This window comes from Hirundo rustica, chromosome 12 (genome assembly GCF_015227805.2).
Source record: "Hirundo rustica isolate bHirRus1 chromosome 12, bHirRus1.pri.v3, whole genome shotgun sequence".
In the NCBI taxonomy this organism is placed as follows: domain Eukaryota; kingdom Metazoa; phylum Chordata; class Aves; order Passeriformes; family Hirundinidae; genus Hirundo; species Hirundo rustica.
Genome location: NC_053461.1, coordinates 2643603 through 2666446, shown reverse-complemented (window position 1 = coordinate 2666446; position 22844 = coordinate 2643603). Strand labels below are relative to the sequence as shown.

The window sequence follows — 22844 nt, the reverse complement described above, 5'->3', positions numbered from 1 at the left end:
ACCGTGGGGGCAAAGCAGAGAGCCAGCTCTGTTCAGTGCATTTCATTCTGAGAATATCCAGAGCCATCCTTCCCTGCAGTTCGCTTCTTACACGGCATGTACGCTCCAGCAGGTGGATTTTATAACCCTGTCCTGCTTGAGCTGCTCGTGCTCCCTTTCTGGTGGGTTTAGAAGGTTCTGTGGAGCCTGACCTCCCCTGCAGAAGGGTGGGAGCTCCCTCTTCCTCCAGCACCCATGATCTGAGTGGCAGTGCCAGTGTGTGCTCATGACTCCTGCCAGCTTCCAGGCTCCGCAGCCACAAAAGGAATGAAAAAACTCTTTGTTCTCCCAACTACCGCACATTTGGAGTGATATAGGAGCGCTTTGTAGGATTGAGATGGAAGTGCTAAACAAAAGGGGGTTGTTTGCTGCTGACTGTGTTTCTTTTCAACCTGCAGCAGGATGAAATTCAATTTTTATATTCCCTGTTTATTTTTTAAAGTGAACTTAAATACCTCCTTCCCTCCTCAATTTCTTTAAACTCAATACTTCTTTTGAATAATGTGTGCATATGTATGTATGTATGTATATTTTCTTAGTTTATGGGGTTTATAATTAGGGAGAAAAATTATATCAGTGCCTGCAGAGCAACGTGACATGCTCTATGATTTCATTTAGCAAAATTATGTTTATCTTCTACCTTAAGTATTGCACGTAGTTAAATAATTTAAATATGATTTAAATGTATTATTAAATAAATTAGGATGTGCTTATGGAAAAGTATCTGCTTCACATAACTTAGAAAAGTTTCTTTATGGTTTTCTCAGCGCTTTGTTTATATAAAAACAGTGAAAAAAATTCAACAGCTCAAGCCATGAAAATCTATAAAAACAACACTAACATCAGGAAAATTAAGGGCTATCAAAGTAATGAGATCCCTGAAGAAATAAACATAATAAATCTGTAAGAGAAAATGAAACATCTCTTGACTTAAAAACATTTTCACCCTTCCCAGGAGGAGGAAAACTAAGCAATTCTGCATGACAAATATGGAAGCAGCATAATTTCCTCTTACAGTTCTCTTTCCACCAGGCATCCTCTTACATAGAAGAGTCTGTGCGGTAGTATTTGGTATTTAGTAATTTAGTAATTCTGGTATTTGGCGATACAGATATTCGATCAGTTTGTCAGGATGTATGACTGAAGTGGCACATCCCTGAAATGCAGCTTTCCCAGGAGCTAAGGCTCACTCCATCAAGTTTTTTTTTTTTGCTCTTAGAGTTTCTCTTGTTTCCCAGATTTTCTTGTAGTGCAGATCCTTCGCTTGTGCTCTCCTCATGCACAAAGAGGCAGACTTCCATCTATCTGTCTTGATTTGTTTTACAAGGAAAACCTAGCAAGTGTTTTGCCCCCAGATTATGAGTATGAAACAAATTCAAAACTTTGTTCTTCTTCTAGAAAGTAGTAAATTCCTAAAGTAAATTTAGTAAATTTAGTAAATTCCTAAAGCCAAATCATGAGAACAGTAACTAGTTGCTTAACAACAGAACACAGTTTTCACTGAGGCAGCACAGCCTCCAAATTAAGGATGTTTTTTTGTTTGGGCCAGTATTTCATATTTAAGCATTTTATTGAGATATTATTAAAATTTTTAGTGCTAATTTGACACTTATATTTAAAATTTATGTGTATTTTCATGTGGATTTTTACAGTCATGGATTTAACTGCTTATTAATTGAGCCAATTGTCCATGTATGCTTTGGAGACGATCAGAGGTAGACTGAAGGAACATTCCAAATTGCAGTTGTTGGACTTGACATTGGACAAATTGTAATTATCAATAAGGTTTGCTTTTTATTTTGGCATTTACTAAATGCATATCTGGTACCTGCACACTGAAACTCTCACATTGCTGTAGGATTTTTTTTTTCATATGATAAGTAAAATTAATATCTTTAATCAGAGTTTTAGGCATTGTTCAACTTTATGTCTCTGTAAATATTACCTTTAATGCAGCGTATTCACATACAAAATAGGTTTATACACTTAAAGAGAAACACAGGTATATGGGTTACATAAATGAATTCTCGTTCCATATTCAGTAAATACAGGTTGAGTTGTAGTTTTTATACATGTTATTGCTAGAGAACCTTGGCAGTTCAGGAATAGCTGAGCAATAAAAGCAAAGATAGGTGATGACAAGTTTGTTCTGTCAAAATGCTGTAATTTAGTTTTATTCTTTCCATTGATTTTGGTGAAAGGTATTTTTCTGGCAGCTTCTGGACACTAATAATCTGTCAGTGCAGGTGTGAGAGCCAGAGCAGCAACAGTCTGAGGTTTCCTACAGTGTCCTGCTATCTCCCCACAGGAACCTCTTTAGACTCAAAAACTGGTTTGATCTTCACACCGTTCAACCCTGTCCCTCTTCCTCCTCCTTGTGAGAGTGCCAGACAGGCTGCACACCTTATGTCTGAGTTATGAACATCTTTCCACCACAAGCGAGCTGTAGTCACCACTAATTTTTCCACAGACCAGTGAATAAAGCACTGTGTCAATAATTAGGACTTCTGTATTATTGGCTTCTGTTGTTCAGCTCTTTTGTTCAGCATTTTTTCCTTTCCTGTAGACTTGACATTTACTTCCATGGTAAAAAGCTTATTAGTCCTACACAGTATTTGAAACCCACCAAATCTTGAACTGCTGACAAAACCTTTGGAATTTTATGCATTGAAGACCTTTCAGCTGCTACAATTGTCAGCGGGGGTATTCTGTACTACCAAGTAGAAATCCATGGGTGTGATGAAAACCTGGCTGAAAGCAGCAGAGAATACATCTGCCAATATATCCTGTGCTGCTGGTAGGTCTTGGAAGTTTAATTTTCTTGAACCAGATTCGTACTCAATTGTAAGTACGCTGCAAAGTAGGAGAGTGGAATTTACTGTATCAGGAAATTGACAATAAAAGGGTTTTCACTGAGATGTGTTTGGCCCCTGAAGTTACATAAACTGACAATGCACATTTTGGTTGTGCTAAATAGCTGATGCTGAACACAACTGCTCTGTGGACTTCAGGAGTGGAATTTGACAGCGTGGTGGTGTCAGAAAGTCTCAGGAATGTCCTCTGTATTAAGAGCAGAGCTCTCCTGGGAGGTGCTATGATTCAGAGCATAGACTTGGGCTTGGGAAGTTGTGTTCCCTGACTATGAGCAGCTGGACAGGATATGGTCGGCTGCAAACAGTTACTTGAAGCTGAAATACAATCACTTCAGAAAGGGTGATCTGTTGCCTTTCTCCTGAAACACTGGGTTAAGTCTGAGTGAGAAGAAAGTCTATTTTCTAAAACCTCAGAAAGACTTTAGCAGTAAAACAACACCCCGGAAATGACACCTGAGCACAGAAATGCTACAGCATCTTAGGCAACTGCTTTGACTACAGATGCTCTAATACCTTTTATAAGGAATAGGGCTGGAAGGCTTTTGCTTTGCTGTATTACATTTATAAGGATAAAACTAAAACAACCAGATTTGAAACTGTGAATGCCTTGGAACCCATATAATATCATTCACTGTGACAGAGAATCAAGAAGTGGTTCAATATGTGGCAGTGTTCAGATTTCAATGTGGTTATCTGCTTTATCCACTGATCCTTGGAGTGTGTTGCACAATTCTTATTTGTTTCTAGAACAGAACAATCAGATCTCCTAAGAACGTTTTGCAGTAATGATCTCACTAATATATTTTGCACATCCTGTGCTAAAATTGTTTGAATCATCTTTAGAAACTTTGAGCTAGGTGTTGAACGGCCTACTTTGAAAGTTACTGAGGCAGCAACACATCATTTTAAACCCAAAACTCATTCCAGACTTTTGTTCAGAAAACTATGTACTTTTCCAAGCATTTGCTCCTTTGGAGTTTGTTTGTTTGCTTTTCTTTTTTCTAAACCTGGATACATTAGCTGATTTCTCATTTTCTTCCTGAACCAGAACCTTCACACTGGAAGATTCAAATATATTTACTCAAACTAAATTCATCTAACTAAAACCAATATCATCCACAAGATGATATCAAGCCTTTCCAAGTTCTGTAGTGTTCCACATGATTTTGAGGTTGTTTATTACAACTCCTCCCTTCTGCCATCACTCTAAAATTTATTTTTTTTTTTCCCTGTTAAATGAAGAGTGTTTTAACTACATTTATTTACGGGTTTTGTTTCTCTTAATCATAGTGCAATATTAGATTGCTGAATACTCCCTGCAATAAAATAAGACAATCTATAAAACATATTACCTAACATGTTGGGGTGCAGTATTATTTGTATTTCTGGTTTTTTGTGGGAGTACATATTTCAGTCTTTTAAGACTTTTTTATCTTTGAGCATTTAAAGAGGCTGTTGGCTCTATCAGAATGTAATAATTACATAAGAAATGTGATACAAATTCAAATACTGAGGGGGGAAAGGCTTTTATCAATATCAAAAATTAAGTTCAAATTATATTAGATCTTTCACATGACATTATAATGCTATATATATTCTATATGTAGCTTAGAATAGTGTAATAGTGCATATATATATTCTAGTATAGTATTATAAAGTAGTATAACAATATTTGATTAAAACTGCTTCGCAGAATAATGAAGACCACTGATTGACCAGGAAGTTCTGCTGTGTGAAGCTGGTAGTTGAGACATCGATTACACTTTCAAACATGGAACAGTCACCAAATTTAATAATATATTGAAAAAAACATTAACAATGTATACAAACAAAACAATGTAGTCTGCTTCTAAGGCTAGATATTAAACGAAGCATGGTGGGACTTTTTCATCCATGTAGAATTTCTTGATACTCTGCAGGGAGCACATTAACATCTCTAAACTGCCCTTTTCTATGCATTTATCTCTTGCCTTCTTCACTGGCTGGTCCAAGCGCACGCACACAACACTGTGTGTGGATCCCGAGGAATAAAACTCTCGAGCCCAACGAGGCTGGAAAGGCTGAGCTCTAGAAATTCCTTTCCAGGGGCCGGATCCCAACCACGGTTAAAGGATGAAAAAGAAGGAAGGGAGAAGCTAGGGGAAGTGGTGTGTTTCTGCAGGCCGCAGAGGCAGCACAGCTTACACCGTGTACTGCTCTGTTTGTCTTGGCAGATGTGTGTGCGCGGATCTGGCTGTGGGCGGGATTCTGCCAAGGATGGTCAGTGTTCGACTCACACCACATTTAGGTCTCTAGTTATGCGTTTGTCTCCCATGTGCCTCTCTCTGCCAGTCCACAAAGCAATGGCTTCCTAGGCATTTCTAGTCTCAACATAAGAGAAAACAATAATGTAAGCTCTATGACCATGTGCTAAATGTTTAGTTGAAGCTGCGACATCCGATATATTAGAGATTTTGTCTGTAAGCCGGAAAGAAAATATAGACATAATAAAGAAGTCTTTAGTGATGATTGCTGTCACAAAATGAGATCAGGAAAAAAATGTATACTCTCTACCACAATGGAATACAACATTTTATTGGTACAGGTTGCAAGGTTTCATGGCATGCAGTGCAGGATGCCTCATGGTGATGCTGGATGCATTTCATGACCTGCTTTTGGCAGCTTCTGGGACATCCTCTCTGTAGCTGAATTTGTGTGCTCTTCTTTCCTCTTCACTTAAAAGCGAGGCACACATTGCAGAACATTGAAGTCCCATCTCATACCTCTACTAACCATCTCTGTCCTGTTGTGTTCTCTTATCCCTCTGACGATGCAAAAGTCAAATGGAAATATTCAAATAACAATAGTGAGTTCGATATATTTTCACTTGTTGCAAATTAAATCAAATCAGCTAAAGATTCTTTACATCTGCTACACATTTTAAATGGTATTTTTTGTGTGGATGGATAAAGTTAATTGATTGTTCTATGGACAGACAGATTTAGAGAAATAATCGCAATAATTCCATTTACTAGCTCCGAGTTCTGGATTTTACATTTAGATCTCTGAAGTGTTTCAATGATGAGTAAAATTGCAAGCATAAGTAAACTTCTCTGTTAATTATGCATCTGAGGAGGCTTCTAGCATAAGTTGGTTACAGCAGGTAACTGCAATACTTTGCCTGTATGAAAAGAAGCGAAGGTAAACCCATCCTGCTTCAAGTATCCGTACTGTCAATGCCCTGAAATTCCACCTCTGTCTCCTTCAGAAGCAATGCCACGTTACAAAGCTGTTGTGCACTGAGATGCTGGGGCTGTAGAAGAGTGTTTCTGTTTTACTGAAGTTCTAAGTGGTCTGTTGTGAGAAGCCACTCAAATGCATAGGCTCTTTCAGTTTCTGGGGCTAGATGTGCTGATCTTAGTCCAGAACCAATCGTTGAAGCATTGTGTTGGATGTGTATTCTCCTCCTCCCCACATTGTTTATGCCATTGCGTGTTACACTCCCTGTATATCTTCCCTGATTCCTCCCAGTTATGCTTTTGCTTTCTTCTGTAGTCTGCTAAAATCCTTACAAAGTTTTCACAGCATTTCTTACACTCTTTCATGTAACCTGTATTTTAATGCTCCCATTCCCTCTTCCCACACCCCTGTTTTAATTTTTATTTTCCTGTCCAGTTTGTGAGCAGAATGTTCCGTATCATCATTTTTACTCCACTGTGTTTTCTTCTTTTAGTCAAGCAGTTTTCTGTTCTTCCCTGTAGAATTACACTTTATGACTACCAGGCCATGTGTAGGACAAACAAAGAGAGCAGTGACAGTGCCCATAGCTTACTGGACGTAAGTACAGCGCATCTTATGAGCATCTTTCCATGCAATCATCAAAGAAAATTGTTACAGATGTCTCACGGCCATTGTAAGACTGTTATTTTGATTTGGAATGCTTACAGCTCTCGTGCTTATCCCAGAGCATACAAAGGGTGGTTCGTTATAAATTAATGCAAAGTGTTCCGTTTCTTCAAGTTCAGACATTTTAATGCTGGACCACCGTTTCTGAGGTTCTGTCAGAATGGTTTTTGCACTGAATGAATCTGCCTTCTTAGGAATTTATAAATTTGGCAATAGACTGTGTTTTGTCTGGGGGACTGGAATCACATATGTCTCTTCTGTATATAAACATGCAATTCAAATTAAAAATTAAGAAGGGGTTTTTTTTTAATATGAAAGGAATGGTTCATTGTCAAGGCATGCAAGTCAGTGATTTTTTACAATTTCTTATTCTTAGTGTTTAAACATGTCTTTTAAAGTAGAATTTTGATGCGTTTAAACCCTTGTTGCAGTTTGAGAACGAACCCAGTCCTTCTGCTAGGCTTGATTAGAGACAATCTGGGTCTTGTCAAGGCAACGCTTCCTTATTGTTAAATCCTGTATCAGGGTAATAACCCCAAGGATGCTTTGTAACCATGCATCCATTTCACTGATGGCCATAATAATCTATCAGAACTGATCAGGTGTTAGATAGAAGTTCTGCATATTAAAAAGGAACTGTTTTCACAAATAAATGACAGTAGTAGCATGAAAAAATTCCTATGTTAAGAGAACAGCAGCAAAACACTGGCAATTTTGCCACTCTGGAAAAATTATCTGATACTATTTCTAGGTGCACATCTAACTAGAAAAATATAGATCTAAGTAAAAAATTAAAAGATCACCCTTTAATAATGTTGTACTTTTGGAGATGTTTCCATTTACATATTTACGGGACTCTGTTTTTCATACGCCTGGACTTAATGGCACTTACCAGTTTGTTATCCACTGAAATCTGAACCCAAAAAAAAGACCATCTTCACATCATAAATATTAGACTGCAATGAGACCTAAACTATTAGTGAAATAGAACGGGATGCTGTGAAACATATTTGCATGAAATATCTTAAAATATATTGCAACTTAACAAAAACCTTCTCTCCAAAGACTTGCAGCTTCAGTCCAGTTTGCCTCAGCGCTCAGCGTGTAGAGCTGAAGCATTATCCCTTAAAAAGTGGGCTCTAATCCAAAATATATTTTTTTATTATTCCAAATTTTGTCCAGGATATCTGAGGGGAAAAAAAAAAAAAGAAAAAAAGAATGAATAAAAATAAAAAGAAAAACCAAACCAAAACCAACCAAACCAAACCTGTATCTGTTATGGGATACACTGAAACATGTCAAGGATTTTTTTTTTTTTTTTTTTTTTAACTTAAATATTATCAAGCTCTTTAAACCTCAAGTGAGTTTTGGTGATCCTCAGTATGAAAGATGAACAGAGCTTTAGGTTATTATTTTCCTGTTGATTCAATCACTTCTATCAACCATGACTACTGAGAAAGTATAAAGAGAACTTGCATCAAAGACAGGTAGGGCTCATTCCACGTGCTTCTTGGTTTTGTGCCCAATTTTTTACATACCAGGTTATTAAGCAGTATCCAGTATAATTCTTTGCTTAAGCAAAAGGTTTGCTTACAAATGTTTATCCTTCCTTTTGAGAATGATGTTTTTTTTAAATACAGGAACAGAGACAGGGACAAGATGGAAAGTCCCTAAAAAGTTCCTATTCCAAAGAGCACAGACATGGAGAAGAGGCATCAGAGACTCTATCCCAGCCTTTTAGACTGTGGGAGCGAGATGATAAATTAGGGATGGACTAGATTTACAGATCACCTGGTCCATTTCTTTCTCAGAATTGTATTGCTTAATATCTATCCAGATACTTTGTTATTTAGCGGGTTTTTTTGTTTCAATTGGTCCAAAACCTATATGATTCTCTGTAGAGTTGCTTTGTTGGAAACGTAGCAGTGCCATGGAGCCACAGAACTAAATTATTTTGGCTCTCAATGGGGATTTAAATATGTAGAGAGAATAAAACTCCTGCGGTTTTTGTTGCAGTCTTTGAAGGAACGGTCTGTGAGTGGAAAACGCTCCTGAGTAAAATCACATTTCATGAGAATGCATTTATATCAATGTAATGACACAGGGTTTTTTCCACTGGAATTTCAAATCAAAATATTTTTTTCATTTTCTGGAGACATTAATGCATTTTTTCAGATATGTTGGGGTTTTAAATTTTAATTAATTTCTAATATGAAAATAGCTACTAAAACACGTATATTTTACACTAAATAAGTATTCTTCATAAGTAATAAGGAATACAGTGTTTTACACTAAATTTGGCATTATGAAAACAAAAGTGTATAGCAAATTTAATTGCTTGGGCATGATATTTCAGGTTTTCTGATTTGGAATGGAGATAAACAAGATGTCCCACAGGGCTGACTTCATCTTCTCTTTCATCTCTAGGAAGGTCTTGTAGTTCTTTATGTTTTCAGGGTTTCACAGGTGAAAATCTTTCCTGTCTCAGACATTGTGCCTTCTGCTGGATTGTGATCTCAGCTTTCCATGGCACTGACTGAGTTCTTTGCATCTGTGAGTCCTCAGCCCTGCACAGAAACTTTCTCTGTGGCCCCTGAAAATGTCAGATATCCTGTTCCTGCTCTGCCAAACAGCACTGCTTCAGTGAGTGCTGATTTGGGGTGGTTAAGCATGATTTTAGATATCCGAAGAGTTCTTTCATTATGATTTCTATTTGTTAAAATCCTCTGTATTTAAAAGAGTCTGCAGAATTTTATTCAACTGGGACACCTTGAGAAAGATGAGGGAGATGTGGAGAAATTCCAAGTTTCTGGAAGCTGGTTTTTCTGCCTGATTTTCATTCATTATCCTATAAACAGTCTTTTAAAAAATGAAATATTCAGAATGCATTAGAAGTACTGTAAACAGGGGATTTTCAAAGGATTTGCTGTATTTGTAACGATCCAGGAAGACAGAGGAAGGGGGGAAAAACTTCTTAAAGTGCTTACAACTGGACTGTCGAATGACACAGATAAAATTTTAGGTAAATTCAGACTTCAGAAGCTTTTCTGAGCCTAATGAGGTAAGAAATAAGGATTTGCATTATAGAGAGGGAAGCTGTGAACTGCAGCCCAGGAAAAGCTCATATTTACAGGAGCTGTTCCTCCAGCAATAGCCTGGGAAATAGGAACCCCTAGAGGTTAAAGATTTAAGAATCGTTTGCAAAACTTTCCTTTTCCCACTGATAATCTGTGTGTACGACCAAGTGTGATAAACAGGAAATTTCATTACTATACATTTTAATAATCAGTATAATAATATTTCTTGATCATTAAAAAAGGGGGGTTTTATGCTCCACATGCATTTGAATATCCAAAGTGTTGTTTTTACATGAAGAATTCAGTTAAGATATAAATGCTGCATGTTTTGCCTTTTTATTAAATGACTTGCTTCTCTTCAGCCTTATAATGCCTTCTTTGCTGCAGTAAAGTGGATTATGACTGAACTTGTCTTGTAAGTAGATTTTGTCAAGAATATAACAAATACGTCTATGAATTACTAAATATTTGTATTTTTGAATATTGATATTTATACCTTTAGCATTTTACGTGCATCGTGCCGCTTTCCATACATGCTCTTAAATATTTCTCAAATTTTTTTTTTTCCAATTTTGCGTTTTAAATATCTGATAACATTTTGGCTGTATAATTGCAGTTCCACTATTATTGTATTCATGGTCCTCACTTATATCTGCATGTCTTCATTTAGCAGATCACAATAGACAACCCAAATTTCTTTCTGTGGTTACTGTTAAATTTTAGATTCGTGACTGGCTGTTTGTGATGCTGCTTGGGTGGGCTCTTGCCAGAAGAGAAACTTGTTACCCTGACTCACTCTATTGTTTGTCACTTCATAAAATTCTGTAGGATGGACCCATTACAGTGCCAGGGAAGGTGCACTTGGATGTTGCTGAATTTTTCTATCCCCATGAATTCTTCTAAAATTCACGGTTAATTCGTAATGATCATTATCTTTAAGAGAAGGTGCCTAAGAAATAGCAATATCATGTGGAGAAGAGGAAGCCTTAAAATGTGCCATGGTATTAGCTATAGGATTTGTTGTTCTTCTTATCTGAAAGCAGAGCTGCAGATATAAAATGTGAATTTTATCTTTACTGGCATGGAACTGATTATTTTCTTGTGGTCGTTTTGTTCAATTGTAAGCTGTATGAGCTTTTTCCAAAGCGCAGAACAAGAGTTAAGGAGAATTAAATGAATGGCTGCTGCCAGAGGGTAGAGACTGATCTGAAAATCAGAGTTCTAAGAGAGTATAAGGGAAAGAAATTGTGTAAAATTTGATGACTGATGCTACATATCACAGCTTTAAAAATATTAAGAAGCCTTCTGTGCTTATCAGTATTGTAGATTCACGGGCATATGATAAAAATTGAATGTTGTTTTCATTCTTTTCTCTTACAACAACTGACTGACTGACACTTTTCAGTCCATTCTTCCAAGTAAATCATGGTGTATTTTGGTGTTCTTTATAATTTAGTTAGAGTTGATTAGATGGTGGTTAATCTTTTCTCCTCTTAGAAATAAAATGGCTTTATTTCTTCAGTTTGAGAATTAATAAAAAACCCCCCTATTTTCTGTGTACTCCTGTATGGTAGCCAGGACAGTTATAATCCCATGGCATTTTACTGAGTCAAAATACCCACAAGATGAAGAAATAATGTTCAACAGCAAAAATGGTGTGTGGTGCCACACTCTGAGAGTTTTAATGGACACTTCAAATACAATCAATATTTTAAATTAAAAATGGGTAAATCTATGATTTATTGAGGAGTTTATTTTCAGAATAAGTTTTCAGAAGTTTAAAAAAAAAAAAAAAAAAGTAAAAATACGAGAGTAGCAGGAATTTCTAATCCCAGAGTTATGCCAGTAACTTGAATTTCAGTTCTGTGTTGGCTTTTATTTAAAATAGGATTAATGTTATGAAGCTACTGCCAGTTTAGTGTTTTGAAAACATTGTGTGGAGTAATGTGAAAACTCTAATAATTTCTCCAGGTTCCTTGTGGAATTTAATCTATGCAGTTGGTGGCACTCTGATCTAACAGCTAAAGGTAAGTGATTTTTTTTTTTCCTGGCATAATGGCAGAAATGTCTACAACAAATTGGACTTTGGAAATTCAGATGTGTGTACAGTGTTTTAGATTAAATAATAAACATCTGATAATAGTTTTCCTCCCATTCCAGCATCCTCTTCTTTGTTAATGTTTCCTAAAACACACAAGAATTAAGATCTTCTATGAATAACCACTAAGTGCTTGTGTGCACTTTAGGAATGCAGCACACTACTATAACAGAAAATTTAAAATGGTAGATAATGATTAAATGTGTTTTTTAAAAACATTTCTCTTCCTTCCAAAACAGTCTTTGTGAATAAAGCAAGTACATTGACTTGTTTTATTTATACAATTTTTTTTTTTTTTTTTTTTTTTTTTTTTTTTTTTTTTTTTTTTTTTCTGGAGCTGCCATGAAGTGTAGTGAAGTTATTGTGCTGGAAAATGCAATTTCAAAACATGCGTACAGAAATCTGACCACCTCTATTATTTCATTAAAAAATAATTTTAAAGCTCAAGATAGTAGATTTTATGCTAAAAAAAGGCTGATCTGTATTTTGTTTTATCATTCGGTTCAAAATAGACATTTAAATATATTAAAATTCAATTTACTCAAAATAATTCTTTTAAATGCAGAAGCTTCATTTGAAATAATGAAAAATTTTAATAGTTCCACTAAGAATGGAAAGTTTTCAGTGTAAGCCATCTTTTTATATTTTGAGAGACATTTTATAGCATTTTCAGAAGTCTTGCTCAAAAGTAAAGGGCCACTTTACAAGAGCAGTGCTCTTCAAGTGACAATTTAATAGGCAAATTATCCTGTGTGTCATTGACTGGTATAAGGATTTAAACTGAATTCTTCAGCTTCATATTTGCATATTTCTTAGCAAAGAAGGGGATTAAATTGCTGCTTTAGGCTTTATTTAATATTTGTATTGTCGGGATACTAGGCTGTCTTTATTCCCAAATAATGTCCTGTCTGCAGCTAAAATATCAGTCAGGCCCCTAAAAACCAAGACCAAGAGTTTTCCCTAAGCATGAAGAGAACCACCTCTAACACCGAGGCTGTGAAAGACAGTCAGGTTTGCTGTGCTAAACCCAGAAAATGGAAAAGTGTTCCTTGAGGAATGGCAGCTGTGCCTGTCCTGCTCCTAGGTGTTTGCAGAGCAGCCAAAACAGCCAGTGTAGGAAATAAATAATTTTTTTTTCAAGTGTACAAATATGCATTAATATATCCTGACATGAAACATCCAGTGGCACTTGCGCTGTGTGCTAGAGAAAATATTCTTCAAACACAACATCCCCCTTCGTCTCATAGAGAGGAATGCCTGATTTGTATTTAGAAAGTGCGTTATTACTCGTTACAGAAGAGGCAATAATAACTTGCAAACTTCCTTTTATTTAAAACAAAGCTATCAGTGCAGCCCCTTGATGGACCAGTATTATTGGGAAATTTCCATTCATGTTTCAGTTAACAGTGAAGTTTTAATCTCACAAGTCACTTGCTCCATTTCTTTGATAAGAGTATTGGAAATACCCCCTCATCACACTCATTGGAATGTCAATATTTTTGGGTGGTGCTTGCCCAGCTCGGATCTGGTTAGGTAGTAAGGGATGGTTGTTTGGAAGCAGCATATTTTAGGAAGAAAAAGCAGAAGATATTTCACAAGAGAGCAGGAGAGAAAAGCATGTGCTTGGGTATGTTCTTCTGTAAGTGTTATGTTACCACTAAGAGTTGTAATATTTATGACTGCACTACATGAAATTAAAATAAATAAATTTGCACATTTATTTTTTACTTAACAATGCTTAACAAAGCTCAGGAAAAAAAAATATATATATCAGTTACTTGAGTGGAGAAATTGCTTCCCACTCAAATTGTGATATTAATAGAATATGATTTACCGTGAGATGTTGGAGGGTCCACACACACCTGCCCATTTGTGAAACCCTACTTTGGAAATCACTTCTGGACAAGATCTTGTAGTTGCAATCCCATTTGTAAATGAGGGAGAAGAAACCCTAAACCTTGGCCAACCCCATCTTCTTCTGGACTCTACGGAGGCGCAGGAAAACCTGAGGCCAATGAATCTTTGTCAGTCTCTTTGTTACAGAAGCGATACATTGATACAAGTGCGGGTAGACTCAAACCACAGGGGATAAACTCCAGTCATTCTTGACAACAGATAAGGAGAGCAGAAGAGAAAGGGAAGAGGTGCAGCAGAGCTAGTAAGACAATTTTCTAAGAAATGCTGAACTATTAAATATGTCTCAACCATAGTGAAAACACCAAAAATAACCAAACTTTTCTGACCAGCTTCAGTACCTCCTTTGAGATCTGTGCATTTGGTGGAATCTTTTTTTATTATTATTATTATATACAAAAAACCTGCGACCAGTTCAGAAATGCCTGCCCTGGTGTGATTGGAAATGCAGATGTGGTCGCTCTCCTGGCGCTGCTCAGTGGATGCACCACTCACTCTGAAACAGATCATCCCCAGGAAGGTCTGTGGAGCCCAAGAGCCTGTTCAGTGTAATCTATTTTTGACATACCTCATCTTGTTTTCTCAGTCAGCAATTAGTTTAAGATAGGGTCAACATTTGTGCTGATGTGCAAAGTGTTATCTCTGCGTTAAGGAACAGTGAAGGGGTGGGGAGGAAAAAGAAAGGGAATGAGGGATTGTGTGACAGATACTTCAGTGTGAGAGCCAGAAGAGCTGCTGTCCTGTAGTTTGACCTTGAACCAGCCCCACAGCTTCCTGGTACACTCAGTTTCCTAGTCTTTAAGATGGAAATAGTGAAGCTTTTTCCTTGCATTGCAAGGACTTCAGATTAAAGGTGCTATGGAGCCTTTTAATTATTACTATTTTCAGAAGCAGATAACAAACATTGCTGTTGGGTAAAGTAACTCTTCTGCCTCTCCCACCCATGCAGTTATTTTAAGCGATGAAACCCTCCAAGATTCCCAAGCTGTAATATAGAATAGATGTTTTGGCTTCAGTAAAATATACCACAATTGACATATCAAATAAATGTAAACTGCCATGAATAAAGTTTAGTGATGCACAGCACCACTGAGATAAAAATGACAATAAATCCTTCTTGGATCTACACAGAAAGAATAAAAGCTTGTGCATAAATGTAAAGTAGGTAGGCAGTGGCTAAACCATTAATAACTACTTTAACAGTGATGTCTTGCAAAATTACATTCCATGGATAAACTTTTCTTTTTTTTTTTCCTTTCTTTCTTTTAAATTTAATTGAAAAAATAGCGTTATGCACTGCCTAGGAAATCTCACAGGGTGGCAGAAGCTGAGTAACGTTTCCGTTCTCTGCGAGCTCTGCAAATACAGCATCTCACGTTGTTCGCAATTTTGTGTGCTGTTCTTCTCATGTTAACATCAAGATGTTTTTTCCTGTGCCTATAGCGCAGAGGTTGAAACAAACCCTAGAGCCCTGTGATACTGAATATCCAGCCTTTGTTTCCGAGCGCACTATAAAGGAGACCACGGGGAATATTGCTTGCGATGACTGTTTCAAGTAAGCCCTTTCAATTTTTTTTTTTATACAACTGTTTGTGACAAAGCAATAAAACTGAATTATTCAAGGCAGCGTTGAAGAGCCTACAAGTCTGTCGTGTTTTATCCTGTGTACTGACCTCTGTCAAGGTGTCATTTCTCCTGTTACAGGGGTCACTTTGCTCTTAAATTTGATGCTCTTAAATTAAAGCTGTGCCGATTATTTTCTACCAAAAGGAATGTAAAAGCAGTAGAGGCTTATGTTAATTTCAAATGGTGAATGTTTTAAAACTTTTCCTAAATGCAGGCAGCATTCTAAGGGCATAGGCTGTAAGACTTAGATTCAAAAGGTAAATGCTGTTCAGTCTCCTGTCCAGGAGTGAAACCCTGCTGGATATGTTAGGAATTCCCTTGTGGTACAGTGAGATCTGGTTGTTTTACAGGACTTCCAAACAGAGTTTCCTTCTTGGAACTGTTAGTCTGAAAGAGTGGGAGATGATTAAATCTATTCTCCAAACTTTCAGTGCTGGGAAACTGAGTTAATAATAAAAAGTCTCACATGACAGTGCTGTAATGTCATTTCTACCAGTGCTGCTGTAAACTCATCCCTTATAGAGCTAAAAGAAGAGGAAGACTTCAGTCTAGCTTTCCTCTTTCACACTGAAAATGTATTTTCTCTGTATTTGGTGCCCATGTGCTGTGACATTTTTACTGTAGTTCTGGTACATTTTAGTTGTGGAATTACATAGGTGTTGCTTATGCAAATTTCTGTACTTTGATAAGTCTCTTAATTGGATTTCCTTTATTCTGAGAAGTTGTCATCACCAGGGAGATGAATATTTACAGCAATAATTTGTCTATCAATATAAATGTCAGGAAGAATTTATAAGTTAAACAAAAATGGTTACAGCTCTTCCTTTCCAGGCGAAATCAATATGCAATTAGCAAATAAGGCTGAAAACTTCACTTTGAAGTCTATAGGTGTGCTTCTAGACTTACTCCTAAATTTTCTCCTTGATATTTTCACTACTTTAAAACAGGAAATAGGAATAAGTACACTGGAGATAAATTTTAAGTGCTAATATTCACTTTCCATTTGCTTCTGACCAACTTTTAAGTAGAAGGAAATTGTTCATGTCTAGTATGAATAATTGGCTTTATATGGCTTTGTGGAATAGAAGCATGTGCTTTGTAAATGGATGCTCTGGAACCCTTATAAGTGCAACAATAAGTCCCACTGCCTGAAAAGTACAAGCTCAACAAAATCAAGCCATGATTTTTCCACTTGACATATCAAACACAATGAAGGTTACACTGCTGTGAGTGCTTTGTGCCAGCATTGTAGAATTTAGGCAGCCTTATTTTGTGATAATTTAACAGCAGGTTACTGAGAAGTTGTGCAACAAATTACCATGCAGTCCTGGAGGTGCTCCAGGCCAGGCTGGATGGGGTTTTCAGCACCCTGGTCCAGTGGAAGACGTCCCTGCCGTGGCAGAGGGGCTGGAACCAGATGGTCTTTAAGGTCCCTTCAAACCCCAACCATTGTATGATTCTGTTTAAATGTTTCAAATAGGCATGATTCCACGCAAGGAAGATTAATTTACCAGGACTAGGTTTTCTCAAAGGAATGCAGATTTTAGTCTGTGTTCCTAGGTAACTTCAGGTCAAAGGCAATAAGTTTCAAAAATAATACAATTCTGCAATACTTGGAAAGCACCAAGTTGGAAACTGAGTTTAGTCAAAATTATAGTATTTCAAAAATAATGCACTAAGATCTTTTTCATAGAAAAACATTTTGTGCTCCACAGTGGAAAAAAAAATAAAATAAAAGAAAACCCTGTAAGTTGCAAACTGATCTCAAGGCGCCCATTATTTTTCTCCGCAAGCAACGGCAAAACCTAAAGAAATAATCCAGAAGAACTATTAGATTCTCATGGGAAAGTTGTTCATTATACCGTTTACCGACTGTCATTAACAATCTACAAATTGCATCTAAGATTGCAGACTGCACTGGATTCCAAATATTTTTGTTATAACCCAGGACACTTCCCCGCAGAACAGCTAAGGAATTTGACCCAAAGTCCTTTGTAGACCTACATCTTCTGACCCAGTTTTCTGTTTCATAGCCTCAGTACCAATAAATATTTTTACAAGCAAGTGTATTGCTTAATATTTGTAATTTAAGAACGGTGGGCTCAATCAGTCAGAATTTAGATTCAATCTTTTCTGCAGTAAGTCTGGAGCTGACACTGTGTCCGATGCTTAACCTGTGCAGCATCACTTTCAGGCAGTGGGATTATTTTCTGTTATAGGTTATTCTGTGATATATAATTGCAAATATTTATTGCAAATAGAAGAAGATGATTGCAAATATTTACCTGGTTATGCACCCCGTGGCATACTGAAAAACTGCTTGAAAGACACTAGAGAAGTCGTTACATTGTGAACAGGTTTGCAAACAAAAGTTATGCAAATACTCTGCTTTAAGCACGTTTGTGTCAAAAGATACCCCAGTCCCTGGCTTTTGTTCCTGCGGTGTCAGGCACTACTATGGAGCCCTTGTCTGAAAAGGGAGACTGAAAACAGTCTCTTAGTAGAAGTAAAAATGATGACTGATGTTAATTGAAACCATATAATGTTACTTAGATAAGACATTTTGGGGCACAAATACTGTTTTTTTGCTAACAAAGTCACAGTCATAGCCAGCAAGGTCACAGGGTGAGGGGCTGAGGCTCAGTTTTATCCTGTCCTGGGTGTGCTGTTACTAATCTTGTAGAAATACTCTGCCCATGCAAAGAGGGACAGTTAACAACTGAAATGAATTTTGTGATGAAAATTATAATTTTCAGTAATGAAAATCCATGAACATTTCCAGTCATAAATTTAATTGTGGGTACTTGGATTTAAATTGAAGTATCCTAAAATAAATCACACAGTAGAAAGGACTAACTGCTAACTACTTTTTTAATAGCTGGCTCACTTCTTCAACCACCTCTGGGAACTCATTCAAGGCAAGGACACCTATACACTTAAGCAGGCTTTGAGTCAGGCACTAAATATACACGGACATACAAAATGCACTCCCTGTATGTAAACTTATCTCTTACAAGCAACCTAGTTTGAGATAAATTGCAATGTTTAAAAACTATTTTCAAAAATATAGGTTTTATTAAGAAAGCAGGAGCCTAAAAGAAAATAAGAATTAACATAAGAATGTCATTAGGGTCAGGGTTTGGCTGTCCCACCCCATCATTTGTTGTTACTCAATATCCCAATGATTATTAAATTAATCTGTTATTTAAACAGCAATCAAAAATAAGTCAACCCACATTTTCTAAGCACTGTCAACAGGAGAGAAAAAATGGGATTTTTTGAAAAATCTGAAATGATTTCATATTTTCCAGTAAGCTATTCCCTTTTATAGCAAAAAAACCTAAAAAAAAAACAAACAAAAAAAACTAAAAAAAAAAAAAAAAAAAAAGAAGATCCCATTACTTCTGAAAACCGATATCATAGACTGTTCTATCACAGCCTCAACACTGAAAGTAATTAATTGCTAAAGAGAAATACTTTTTCTTTATCAGTCTCAACTGGCACTCCTTCTGTGGAGTCAGAACTACGCTAATGACAGATGTACTTGGTATGGGCTTTGAAGGGGTTGTGCTGCTCAGAGATGAGTTTCTGATTAGACATCAGGCTTGAAGTTTTAGGCTATATAAACATCTCAGTGCTGCTTGTAGTTTCATGAAGTACTGCCTGAATATTTTAGCCAATTAAATAAGAGTGCCAACCAATGTTGTTCAGCAATTCTCACGGGGTACCCAACCAGTTTTGGCCTTCTGGGGAGCTCATCATAACAAATTTTAGTTGCACCAAAGGGGTCTGAGAAAAGCATCCTTTAGAATGTCAGAGTTGTTATAAATTAGAAAGGATGATTGTTGTTAAGATACTTGATCAGAAAATGTTTGCCAGTCTTTTTAATGTATCCTCCCATCTTTTTGTAGAACAAACAAAAATGTTTTTTCTCTAATTGCAAATGTCATTTATTCATGAAAATTCAAATGTTTTTATTAAGCTTCACTTAGGAAAATACCTTTAATTTCAGCTATAACTGCTGTGAAGGTGAGCATAGTAATTTAGTCATCTGACTATTTGTAATTTAAGCATATATGTTAAAATTTCAAAGTTGCAGGAGCCACTTGGGTGCATAGCTACCAAATTTGTGTATTCACTGTAAAAACTGTGGGCATACAGATTAGGCAGCAGTGCACAGTCAAATGCTGAAAAATTTGCCCTTTTAACCTCTCCTGTTCATGTGTGATGACATATTGGACTTGGATGAAGATCAAAAATCTGGCCTTACTTCCAAAAACTCCCCCTTCTCTTTTAATTGCAGCACTCATGGGTCTACAAGGTCAATACCAAAACCCCAAAGAAACTGTTTTGTTTCCAGTTGATCCTCTGTTCACAATCTTAAGACACAAAGAGGAAAGTAAATATAAGAAAGCCATATTGTCACTAGGGAAACAAGGAAGTTTTAAGGTACAATCATCATAACCCTGGGAAATATTTCTGCGTGTTTTAATTATGCCAGATATGAAAGATGAATGTGCTTACTTTACTTTGTTGGGCATCACATGTAAATTGCCTGTTAAAATGTATAATTACTTATTTTGATAAACACTGTCCCATGTATCATCTGTTTCCCCCGACAGAGTGTTAGTAAGCTGACATTTAGTTAACAAGGAAAATCATCAAGAAACCAAGTTGCTTTTCTTGCTTTCTCATGGACTGGGCATTGAATGCTGTTTATTGTCAATAAAAGAGGTAAATGGCAATGGAAGTGTAGTTCGGGATGACAGGGATGACACTGAACCCTTCATGTGGATTTATAATGGCAAGTTTCAGACTTGTCCACTAAACGCACAGATTTTGCAGCAACAGATAAATAACAGCGAATTAGATGCAGACTGCTAGGGCATGAGTGCATTAGTGTCAGGAGTGGTGCAATCTGCAGACATTGAAATGGTAATGGTTTTTAAAACCCACTTAATCTCGAGACGTACCACCATTTGCTAAAATACTCCTGCACTTCTTTCTCAGTAGAAGCTTGCCAAACTTCTGTACTTGATCGTGTTTAAAATGTGTAAATAAATACACAGTTCAATTTCCCGTGGAATAAATAATCATTTGCCTTTTCAGATGTAGTTAGCTTACTTCTAAACAAACCAGCTTGCCACATAAATGAGCCAAAGCACCAAGGGCCAATTTCTTCTCTTTGGGAGCTCCATCGATGTGTATCGGAATGTCCCTGTGTCTGTCCCGGAGCTGTTTGGGCGGTAAATTACAGTCAGTCTTCTAAAAGACACTGTGGATTGTATTCTTCTTCCTGCGTCCACCTTTTATGATCCCGCTCTCTCAATTTCCCCACCCTTGGCTCAGCCCCTGTGTTTTTGCACTTTTCCAGCAGCTGTGCCGCGTACCCGCGTGACGACGTGCACCCGAATGGTTTCGAGCCGTGCCCATGCTGGGTCAAGGTGTGCTGCAGTCAAACTGCTCAGGACTGGTCTTTACAAAGCTCAACAGCTCTTGATTTCTGTGAGCTTCCTTAGACATGCACAGAGCTAAAAGAATATCTGCATTTTGCATGTCTCAGTGGTTCGTTGTTGAAGTTTCAAGGATCACAGTCTAAGTATATGGAATTATCTTGCGCCTCTCTTTTGAAAAGCAGATCTTCCAGACTTGCAGAATACTTATGGCTGCTAAAAAGTCTTTAAATTTGAGGCAACAACAGTATTTCTAGAAACGTATTGTAGCCAAAACCCCAAAACTCTCGAAGATCCAAAAATATTTTTTCCTTGTTCTTTCCTAGTAAAAAGTATCAAATTATGCCATTTAAACTGCTAGAATTGTTTATTAAAGGCCTTTATACTTAGCTTAAAATGTTACATTGTGTGTTACCCACACTTCTCCACTTGCAAGCTGAGTAACTTTCTCTTCACTTCAAAGGCACCAGTGATTATAACGTTTGTCATGCAGGTGTAATTTAAAGTCACTGTATGGGCAATTTAACTGTACCCTTTGATAATGTATATTTTGAATGTCCAGTTCAGGAAACACTGTAAATTACTATTTCCATTTAAGAAAAAAAGGTATATAAAATAATAGGGCAAGACGTATCTAGGTTACCAGGCAGGTCTGTGCCTGCCACTCACCAGTTTAACAATCCCTTGGACAGTTTTCAAGGCTGGAGAATTTCTATTTTCTTGGAGAGTTTTTTTTTTGTTTGTTTGTTTGTTTCAGAACTTTTTTAGTATGCTTGTTGAATTCTGGAGCATTTTAGTTGTCTATACACAGAATGCCACTCTATGTCTGTCTCTGTTAGCACCGTAAAATCTTGGAAATTTAGCTAAAATGAAATTTAGCTGTAATTTTTTTCTCACCAGTTGGATGAGATGTGCAGTTTCTCTTAACTCCCCTCTTCTAATAAAACATCTGCAGCGGAATGTGATGATTTGCACCCATCCCCCCTTCATAGTTAAAATCAGTACTCCATTAAAATGTAAATCACAATCTACTTTAAAATTAGCTTAATTTTACATTTTGAACAAGCTTTAATTAATATTAACAAAATTATACAAAGTAGCTGATGCTATAAAAGGATGTTTTGTAATGACAAGACTTAAAAAGTCATATGTATGCCATAAAATACAGAGCTGAGTAGTAATATATATTAGTTTTATATGGAATGGCTTGGGATATGAAAAAAATTATTGAAATTGAGAAATGTTGCCATGAATTTTTAAAGCCAGGAACACTTGTGAAGAATTGCTAATACTAGAACATTAATTTCAGTATATAATATATTCATATTATAGCCAGATGAAAAGCATGGCTTAAACATCTTTGCATGGAGCACTTTCTTTTTTAAAGGGTTTGGGATAGCTTAATGGATATTTTAAAGCCTTTTAACTTAGAAAAACAACATGAATCTTAAGATCTGAGAGCCGTGCAAAGAACATTTTTGTATTATATAAAACAATAGAGAGTTTTAGCTGGCTGTGGAAAAGATTGCACATAATGTGCTTAAGTCTTTCAGGTGTGGCATTCTCAATCATTGCTAAAGTTTATGTTAACAGAAATAAATTAACAACATTCTTGCAAAACACACTGTGGACATATCCGATGAGCAGTTTAGCTCCAGGACTTATTGCTCTTTTAATGTGAATCTCCTAGTCATTTCTGCTTTTTATGCTTCAATTTCTGTTGTGCAGATCCTTGCTAGCGTCATATTGTAGATGAGACTTGACCTAAAGTTGTGGAAAAGAGTAATTCCAATTCTTGCAATTCAAAAGTTACTTTTGCAATGTCATATGATATCTGCGAGCCTTCCTAAACCAGAATATATCAACAGGCTTTTTAATC

The 22844-nt window shown here is 36.6% G+C and overlaps 1 protein-coding gene across 2 annotated transcripts in view; it reads left to right on the top strand.

Moving 5' to 3' along the window:
* CACNA2D3 (calcium voltage-gated channel auxiliary subunit alpha2delta 3) overlaps window positions 1-22844 on the top strand; it is a 396842-nt gene that overhangs the window by 363502 nt on the left and 10496 nt on the right. For both annotated transcript variants that reach the window (XM_058422243.1, XM_058422242.1), the window contains 4 exons: window positions 6653-6728; window positions 10237-10289; window positions 11846-11901; window positions 15330-15441. In XM_058422243.1, the coding sequence (XP_058278226.1) occupies window positions 6653-6728; window positions 10237-10289; window positions 11846-11901; window positions 15330-15441 (297 nt within the window). The remainder of the gene's footprint in view (window positions 1-6652; window positions 6729-10236; window positions 10290-11845; window positions 11902-15329; window positions 15442-22844) is intronic.